Source organism: Oncorhynchus kisutch, linkage group LG19 (genome assembly GCF_002021735.2).
Source record: "Oncorhynchus kisutch isolate 150728-3 linkage group LG19, Okis_V2, whole genome shotgun sequence".
Lineage (NCBI taxonomy): Eukaryota > Metazoa > Chordata > Actinopteri > Salmoniformes > Salmonidae > Oncorhynchus > Oncorhynchus kisutch.
This window is the reverse complement of record NC_034192.2, coordinates 7,210,644-7,220,623: the sequence shown is the minus strand read 5'-3', so window position 1 is coordinate 7,220,623 and position 9,980 is coordinate 7,210,644. Positions and strand designations below refer to the sequence as shown.

General features: G+C 40.8%; 1 protein-coding gene across 3 annotated transcripts; it reads left to right on the top strand.

Moving 5' to 3' along the window:
• The first annotated feature begins 4,292 nt into the window (after positions 1-4,292).
• On the top strand, positions 4,293-8,843 carry LOC109864345 (E3 ubiquitin-protein ligase Hakai-like). 3 transcript variants are annotated; one of them, XM_020452077.2, is made up of 6 exons: positions 4,293-4,395; positions 5,002-5,169; positions 5,309-5,415; positions 5,515-5,598; positions 5,715-5,788; positions 7,519-8,843. In XM_020452077.2, the coding sequence occupies exons 1-6, from the start codon at positions 4,383-4,385 to the stop codon at positions 8,534-8,536; spliced, it is 1,464 nt and encodes a 487-aa protein (XP_020307666.1). In that variant the 5' UTR covers positions 4,293-4,382; the 3' UTR covers positions 8,537-8,843. The 3 variants fall into 3 exon arrangements, with proteins under 3 accessions (XP_020307666.1, XP_031653228.1, XP_031653229.1); XM_031797368.1 differs by having other exon boundaries at positions 5,309-5,598; XM_031797369.1 differs by lacking the exon at positions 4,293-4,395 and adding an exon at positions 4,407-4,416 and having other exon boundaries at positions 5,309-5,598.
• Positions 8,844-9,980: the final 1,137 nt, after the last annotated feature.

Genomic DNA, 9,980 nt, shown 5'->3' with positions numbered 1-9,980 from the left:
ATTAGCTCTGCATGTATAAAGGAAGAAAACCGATAAACATAAATCCACCTACCTAACTGTATTATTAAGAACATTTTAAAGAGCCCTACTAACTTCTAACAGACCCTTCCCCATTCCTTCCAAATCCATCCAAACCTGTCCAACCTCAATGACTCTCCACTTCAATCTTTCCCTCTCTTCAACATAATTACAACAATATAACAACACACGTTCCACCTTTTCATCGACCATACACTCCAGACACAAACCATGCATTACATCCTTGCCAACCAGATGTAATGACGAGTGCAATGTACACTGTCCTAGACAAAACTGAGCAAACACCACCTCTTCCTTCCTAATCTGACCTTTGAATCTTGGTCCGTCGACCTTTCTTGGCGCAAAGACTTCAGAGAGAGACGAGGAATATAAATCTTTGCTGTTCCCCGTCGAGACTGTCGATTTCTCAAACAATATAATTTCCATTATTACATTATGATTGGGATAAACAGTTGATTTTTTTATTTTTTATTCACCAGCTCCTGGATGCATACATGGAGAATTTTATGTCTATCTGCTACAGCTTTCAATACATTGGGACCAGGTTGCGGCTTAAGTGGATTGTTGACAATGAGCTGCATATTAATGTAAATAAATCACAAGTATATATGACATCTCCTGTCTGCGATATTACTGTCTAGGATAGTGGACCTTATGGTCTTGGCCTGCTCCTCTGATAAGGCATTTTCCCACTAGAATGGACTAGAGGTCTTCGTTAATTCCATCAAAAGATAATCAATTGATTTACCACTAATTACCAGTTGAACACAGAAATGACCATGCATCATCTGCACTGTCCATGGAATAACTTTTATTTTTCATGTATTGCTACAGATCTAATACAATGTTCAAGCATACGTTTTTCTGCACAAACACAATGCATTTCATTTGCAACACAATTATTATGTATGATAAATATACAATTGACTTTGTTATATTTGTATATTTTATTATATTTGTTTGATGCTGCCTTGAGCTGGGATGAAATGCGGGGCTGAAAGAAGAACGTGAGGTTCAAACCCAAACCAACATCTGTTCTCTCTGCTACCACAAGGCAAGCGATACCGGAGCGCCAAGTCTAGGTCCAAGGGGCCCCCCCCACACACACCACAGCCACTCTCTGATGTCATCTATGCATAGTCACTTTAATTAACCCTACCTACATGTACATACTACCTCAACTAACCGGTGCCCCCGAACACCGGTTAGGGGGGGACGGACGGGGACATGTTGATGTTTCCAGGGTGAGAGTAGTGCACAAAGTGTCATTTGCTGAGGCAGTGATGAAAGTAGAGGATGGAGGGCAAAGGGTGTTATTAGTGGAGGGCAAAGTGTGTTATTAGTAGGCCAATACAGAGTGACCCAAACAGACGTGCTTTAGTAAGGTGGCTGCTTGGTGTTTATTGCTATGGTCATTAATTGTACTGCACAGATGGAAAGAAAATCCCAGAACTGGTAGTAGCAGCATCAGAGATGTTTTGGGTGTCAAAGATTTTAGTGCAGAATAACTACAGGGGGTTTTGAGAGAAGGGGTGGTGGGGTGTGTTGGGGATAGTGGTATTTGTTTAATTTTTTATTTAACTAGGCAAGTCAGTTAAGAACAAATTCGTATTTACAATGACGGCCTACCCCGGCCAAACCCAGACGACGCTGGGCCAATTGTACACCGCCCTATGGGACTACCAATCACGACCGGATGTGATACAGTCTGGATTCGAACCAGGGACTGTAGTGACAGCCTCTGGCACTGAGATGCAGTGCCTTGGACTGCTGCACCACTCGGGACACCAAAAAATAGTATATACAGTATCTGGTTAGATGGTGGTGCAATTTCCTTTTTCCCCATATCCCTTTTTTGTGAACAAATGTGCAATTCACTCTCCGAACTGTGAAAAGCAGCAATACACAACGAAGCGTCTAGTCTGCCGGAAAAAACACACGAAGAAGAATACGCTGCGTTCAACCACAGAGTTTTTAAACCTAGAGGTACAACATCGCGAGACTTTCGTGAACGCTTGCTATAAGCAGACAAAGCAAACCAGACCGGGGTTTGTTGGTTTGAGAAGTCAATGAGAGAAGTGAAAAATTATTCCTTAGTTGTTAATTTTCTCCAAATCTAAAGGCACAACCCAGATTTGAGCCAATGTCTTTAGGAGCAGAAGATGCTATGACTACAACCTAGACAAAGTCAAAAACAGACACGTTTTAATTTTTTGTCAAAAACGACTTAATATTGAAGGAGTGCCTTTGATTTGGCAACATGCACAATTTGACGCGTGACGACCGTTATTTCTGCACAATGAGTTTGGCCTCATTCCAAACACGTAAAAGACATACCCTCTCCCCTCAGCCCTCAAATTAAGCGGACACTTCTGATGACGTTTTATGACGTCGGACGAGTTTACACTTGCAGGGCAAGGGGCGATTAAAATGATTTTTATTTTTTAAATTTAAATGATTATTTTGTATCTTATTTCTCAGAATAGTTCCTGATTACACTACGGGTGGTTTTTAGTCTATCTTACTACAGAGAACCCTTGGTTTGGTCTTGAACATAATTTTCTGATAAATTGAATTTCAAAAGTCGGATAACATCTAGCTCAGAGTTATGGAATATGCTATTTTCACTTTAAATGTACTTAAATGGTGCAGATCTCGGTTCCTTGTCGCTTACGTTCACTGCTCATACGTTTTTGACTCATCCTACCGTTTATACTGTTCTATAATCTTTGTTGTTTTGTCTTTGTCTATAGTTTCTCTTAATGCTAGGGGGTTACGAAACAATGTGAAGCACAAGGCCTTATTTTTTAGTTTCTAAACAATTTCGAACAGATTTGTGCTTTTTTCAAGAATCTCACTCAATTTCGGACTGATGCCAACTTCTGGAGGTCACAGTGGGGCAAAGATATTTGGCTTTCCCATGGATCTGGTCACTACAATGAAAAATACCTTTGGTGGTAATATTCTACACTCGGAATGTGATGGTTTGCAATTATAATAGTGATAAAGTTGTACTGAAACGGTCTGCTTTTCATCAGCAGGTTTTCTTGTCATGGTCCTTAATTTATAAGCATAATTTTTCTCCACACAGATATTATATATGGAATAATCGCGACATATTGTATAAAAATGCTTCTTTGTTTTTAGAATATTGGTTCCGAAATAATATCCTATGGGTGAGCCAACTGGTAAATGCAGAGGGTGTTTTTTCTTAGTTATAAGGAATTCTTATCACTTTACAAGATCACTGTAACACCTAAAGATTTTGCAATTGTTTTAGATGCCATTCCCTCAGGTGTTTCTTTATTATTCAGGAACGCGTCAAGACCTGACCCTCAGAGCCTTCCATTGACCCTGTTGACTCATCAGTATGAAAGATTTTTTAAAATCTTTTGGTCCATTCAACAATAGAGCATACGACCCTTGTTTCAGCAGGATGTTGTATCTATACATTATGTCATGCCTTATTGGAACGGATTTATTGATAATATTTGTCTGAAAAAAGTTTGGATGTTGCCACACACATTCCTACTTGTTAACAAAATTAAGGAAGTTTCCTTTAAAATTATTCATAAATATTATCCTGCCAACTACTATATGAAGAAGTTTAAGGAAAACATCAACTAAAATTGTACCTTTTGTGATGACCACCCAGAAACGGTGTTGCATCTTTTTTTGGCAATGTATTCATGTAAGGAATCTGTGGCAAGACATCAGTAGATTTATAATTGAACACATTTGTGAAGATTTCACACTATTTTGGATAGATGTACTGCTTGGATTCTTTACCTATGATAGAAATAAGCTGAAACAATTTTATGTAATTAATTTCATTATTCTTTTGGCCAAATTTCATAGTCACAAATGTAAGTTTACAAACAAAACACCACATTTCTTACCTTACAAAAATAAATTGAACTGTATTTTAAGACAATTAATTACTATACTAAACAAAAAAGCTGTTGGAATTATACGTGTATGTATGTCCCTTAAGGTCCTTGTGCAATGTGATATTGTTCCCCTTAGCCCAATTGTCCTTTATATATTATTTAAATATACTTGTGTTTCCACATGTGCTTCCTGTATTGATTTGTTGTTAATAAAAAATAAATTATTTCAAAAAAATACAAAAATATGCTTTTTGGTCTTCATTTGAGGTTACGCATAATGTTAGCAGTGTGGTTAGGGTTGAGGTTAGGGTTAGGTTTAAGATTTTAAAAAGGGCAATTGTAGATATGGGCGGGGTTTGTGACTTTGGCTGTGGTGCTGGTGACATCCCCTCAGTGGTTGAACTCAACTCCTCCCCTTTTATTATACTTTCCCATACTGCATTGCGGTGAATTATGGACCAAATTGGTAAGCGACAAATGACTCCAGGTTCAGCTGTATTTTAGTTTTATTTGTGTATCAGTAGATTTAACTTGATACACAGCGAAATAGATTTAATTTACAAACGTATTCATATTCAATTATACTTTACAAGTATTATGAGTGGAGTGTTTAAAGTACAAAAATTGCGGCCTTGTAGCAACCTCTCGTTGCCAGCCCACTGCTAGCTAAAGAGCTAATATATTGCTAGCGTTAGCGTCCACAGATCTGTGTTGTTACAGTAGTAGCTAGCTATACTTTTAGAATGAAGTGGCGGTTGGAGTTGATCTGCCAGTGCTAAGCTAATAACTTAAATTGTCAGGACAGTACTCTAACCTTGACAACATATTCAGAATAAATAATGTTATGTTTGTAGCTTAGACTATGTGCTAGCTAAGGTTTGCATTCTCCCATCAACTTCTGAAACTCCAGACAATGTTAGCGTTGGCAAAAATGAAACACTAGCGCTTTGCTAAACTATTTATCGTGGTTATATTGTTAATGCTAGTATGAAGTATCATGTAAATGTTCGCTTGGTAGCAGATGACTGACTCTGGTCACTGACATTTTGAATGACCCATCGTTCCCCCACAGACAATGACCTGCAAGGCACGGACGGCTCGGGGAGTCTTGGGGGCCCTGATGTCCGCAGACGCATCCCCATCAAACTCATCTCCAAACCAACCATCAGGAGCAAACCTGCTCCCCGGACACAAAGACCCATGGGCAGGCAGCCCTCCAAACCCCAGGCCGGGGATGAAGGTTAGCCAGCCACAAGTGCTTTCTCATCTCGTTGTTTTAATTTCCAGGGGCTAGGATTGGGACAGGGGAACCTGTTGCTAGGTCATAGAAGCAAGCTTTCATATGGGACTACTGTAAGGCAACATATCTGTGTTTCTAGAGAGTTTTAGCTTCAAGCAAGAGGAGAGGTTCGACTGTGGTACCAAGGCTGGGGATGTGTTTGCAAGTCAACGGAAGTTCCCCCAGCAAATGTTTTGGGACTTTAAGGTAGTGTTTCAATTTCTATTGTGGTGGTGGGGGGGATGCAGGAATGCATTCCACCTACATCATTACTGTGTCATAGACCTCTTGGTCTTTTCCCCACAGTTGAATTTGATAGGTGAAAAGGATGACATTCCAGCACACTTTTGTGACAAGTGTGGTCTGCCCATAAGGATCTATGGACGCATGGTATGTCTCTTCGAGCACGTTTTACATAGTGTGTTGTGTCTCTTAATTATTTTTTTTATAGTAAGAGGCTATGAGTGCAGCAGCTTATAATGTTATTATCTGTATTAACTCACCAGATTCCATGCAAACATGTATTCTGTTATGAGTGTGCGTTGCTCCACGAGAAGAAGGGAGACAAGATGTGCCCAGGGTAAGCTATTGACATTATTATTAATTTTTTTAACCTACCCACTAGTGCAGGGGTTCTCAACTGGTTTTGCCTCTGGACCCAAATTAAACCGGCTTGTCTCAGTCAAAATTTGCATTGTGAAACAAAAAATATCCCTAATGCAATCTGTAAAAATATTTTGAATGCTATATTGATAGTAAAGGTAGCAATTATATGACAAGAGAAAAACATTCCTACCTTTTCATTGTCAAAAATTTTAAAAAATCCCATATTCTTGATGAAGAATGTTAATAAGCTCACTTGTTTGAGACTACAACATCAACCAGATCTGCTAAATAGCTCTGCTAATAGCTATATAAAAAATACTTTGATTTAACAAAAATGGTAAAGAGATTAAATTATATATATATTTTTAAGTATGTTTATTCTGCCCTTGAGTTGCGTTCCCATGCAAAACTAGACAGATAGCTAACAACTAAGTCCTCAAAAAAACTCCCAAGGCATGACTTTTCTTGAATGAATATATTGAAAACGTTTATGTTGTGAAACTGCAAAATACAGAAAATAATATACTTTAGTGTTCAATTCACACCGATATACTGGAGCTGTACATTATACATTTGAAGTTGCATAAATACAAAGCACGTGCTAAGGTACCATGCATCTGGCATGATGCCAAACCATATAGCTAATTGTTACTCATATGGTAATTGGCTAACTCCTTTCATTACTCTAATGTACAACCATCTATGTAGAATAACAAAGCATATTACACTAGAAACAGTAACAAAACTACAGTATTGTATATTTTACAATTAGTTTGCATGACGCACGAGCAAAGTAATACAGCTAACGACATACATGAAAGGCACTGCAATTTGTGTGAGTAAATGCAACCAACACTGATATATAAGCAACTCTATCAATAACAAGATTATCATCACTAGCTAAATGCTTGAATCAAACTTTTCTAAGGCTGAAGCGTGACAAGAAATAACTACACTGAAAGACCTGCACCGTAACATTGTTTTTAGCTGCTTCTATGCGTGCAGAACGAATTCTCTACTTCCTGTTTGCGTAGTCTTTCTAAGTACCAGAAAGCTCCACTAGGGGGCGAATAACACCATGGAACACAATGAAAATGCATCTTAACCATTGTAATAAAATAATCTGTTACCTTCTAACAGGATGGCAGTACAATGTTCATTATAATTTCTACACACGTTCTAACTGGTTGTAGTTGTTTAAGTAAAAAAAAAAAAATACTCAGACAGCTGTGTCTAGTGACGTTACGTTTGATACCGAAGCCCCGGTGCATGCATCAAAATCGCTAAACAGTTTGCTTCGAAACAGTGTGCCGAGGCTTGTATCACTTTATCTGAAGCACATGACCAATGACGTCCGGTGCTTCGTTTTGTCGAACAACCACCTGATTGGTTTCGAGAGAAGATAAAGTGTGAAGGCATGTGTGATGTCATCTATACCAATTTGGCTGTTGTAAATTATTTTGACCATTAGGCGCCACTAGTGTACACTGTTGAACAAAGCTTCTTAATGAACCTATTTTCTACACAATTGGCTGGAAATGTTTCCCCATTACTACTCGCGACCCATTGAAAACGTCCCACCAGTTGAGAATCGCTGATTTTAACTGATTTGCCTAGTTAAATAAAGGTTAAATATCTAAAATATACTTTCTGTATGTGTGGTTGCTGACTGCACTTACTAACTCAACCTTTTGTGTTGTTTAGTATGCAGCTCTTCAGCTGCACAGATCCGGTCCAGCGCATCGAACAGTGTCTGCGGGGCTCCCTCTACATGTGCAGCATTGTGAAGGGCTGCAAGCGCACCTACCTTTCCCAGCGTGACCTGCAAGCCCACATCAACCACCGCCACATGAGGGCAGCCAAGGCTTTGGCAAGCCGCCAGGATGCCCTGCACCTTCCCCCATCCACAGAGGTTCCTGACCGCTTCCGCGTGCCCCCGCCTCACCTGCCCAAGACCCAAGGGCACCTCCCGCCCCCTCTCCAACACGGGGGTCATGACCCCTACGGTCAGCCACCACCGGCTTCCCATGATGCACCTCCTCTTTCCCAGGAGACCTTCCGCATTGCCACAGTAACTACACGCGCACGCAGCAACCTCATCACCGTGCCAATCCAGGATGACTCCGCTTCTTCCTCCACCTCTTCCTCCCGTGACCCTCTCCCTCCTGGCCCGGGCCCTGCTCCACCCCCACACCACCATCCTGGGGACTACCCTGGTCAGCCTGTAGTGTCCCATCCCCACCACATGATGGCACCACCACAACAGCACTATGGCCCTCCCCCTCCTCCCCCTCCACCCATCAACCACCCCATGCAGCACCCGCCCCAGGGCTCTGGGACACCCCACATGGTGTACAACCAGGCCGGCCCTCCCCCGCCTATGTCCAACGCACCCCCTCCCATTACCCCCCCGCCAGGGCACATCATGGGTCAGATGCCCCCCTACATGAACCACCCTCCTCCAGGCCCCCCACCTCAACACGGTGGTCCTCCAGTCAACGCCCCCCCTCCCCACCACTACAACCCTAACTCCATGCAGCAATTCCCTGAGGACCAGGGCACACTCAGTCCCCCTTTTAACCAGCAAGGGGGTCTGAGCCCTGGGATGTGGCCTGCCCCTAGAGGGCCTCCTCCTCCAAGGATGCAGGGCCCCCCACCTCAGGGCCAGATGCCTGGACCCCATCACCCCGATCAGTCCCGCTACCGCCCTTATTATCAGTAAACTCTCAACTCCCCACAAAGTCAGGGGCATTGTTTGACTTGTCCCTTTTCCTCTCCACTGGTTTGAATAATGTGAACATGAGTCTCTGGGTTCTGTATGACTGTCATTTCTATGGAAACACTTTAAAGAGACTAGTATATGGTGAATGTATGTATGTAGCTGTTCACTTTTATTGATATGAACCTTTTGGACTGTCAAATGAGCAACGATACATTTTAATTGCTCCTGTATTTGTCTCCAATGGACATTGTTGTATCTTGAAAAATTTTGGTTTGATGACGTCTCAATAAATATTTTCTAACAAAGCGTTAAATCTCATTATTTTTCAATATTATTAGTTGTGGAAACTGTTTCATCCATTTCAGTAGGGAGCAGTGTATGATCTAATATTTGACATTGTTTGTGGAGCGAGCCCTGTGTTTTGGTTAATCACATGACCTGGATTTTAACCTTTTATTTAAAGCTTTTTCATCAAACTGTCCCCTTTTTATGTCAGATGGTGCAACACCGTCCTTCAGACAATTGCTTAATTGCTTTTTTCTCATTTCTGGAAAGAGCTTAAAATAAAAGTAGAAATCCAGGTCATGTAACATGATTGAACAAAACATGATAAATGAGAAGATAGCTGCTGGGAGAAAATAAATACATTTTGAGAGGGGTGGCACTGTAATTATGTCAAGGACAAAACCCTAAGATTACTTTATTAAAAAGTATTTTACTAACATTTGTGACTTATCAACTGTGTTATCCTGCCTGGGTGTTGCAGTGTGCTATTTATTGTCACCCTCCCTAGCAAATGCGTTAGGGGAGTATTCTGCTACAAAAATTATATGTAGCTAGTAGTGTTTTGCTGTGGAGTATTTGCTTTGTTGATACTAAGGATTGTTGAGGCTATTTGAAAATAAGCAACTTTATTGTATGTCCATACAAAATGGCTTTGCTACACAGAAGTATACACTGAGGGTACAAAACATTAGGAACATCTTCCTAATATTGAGTTCCACCCCCCTTTGCCTTCAGAACAGCCTCAATTTGTCAGGGCATGGACTCTACAAGGTGTCAAGTGTTCCACAGGAATGCTCTCCCATGTTAACTCCAATACTTCCCACTAATTGGTCTTCACATTATTAATAAACATCTGGAATCAGCCTATAACAGTGTGGCTCTGTTGGTAGAACATGGTGCTTGCAACACCAGAGTTGTGGGTTCGATTCCCATGGGGGACTAATATGAAAATGTATGCACTCACTATACTGTAAATCGCTCTGGATTAGAGTGTCTGCTAAGTGAAAAAAAGTAACAGGTTTTGGGTTTCAAATCGACCATTATAGCATACTTGTTTACATCACTTTGACCTTGGACAATATTTCATTTCGGAACCTTATTTTTGCTAAAATAATGAGCTCTCTGTCAGATCTTCCCTCCTGAAATTCCATGACTCTCG

Bases quoted from the DNA above. Each gene is read 5' to 3' on its own strand.
- LOC109864345 (XM_031797368.1), top strand. The intron at 5,170-5,308 runs GTTAGCCAGCCA...CTGTGTTTCTAG, and splicing joins ACCCCAGGCCGGGGATGAAG to AGAGTTTTAGCTTCAAGCAA. The intron at 5,789-7,518 runs GTAAGCTATTGA...TGTGTTGTTTAG, and splicing joins GGAGACAAGATGTGCCCAGG to TATGCAGCTCTTCAGCTGCA.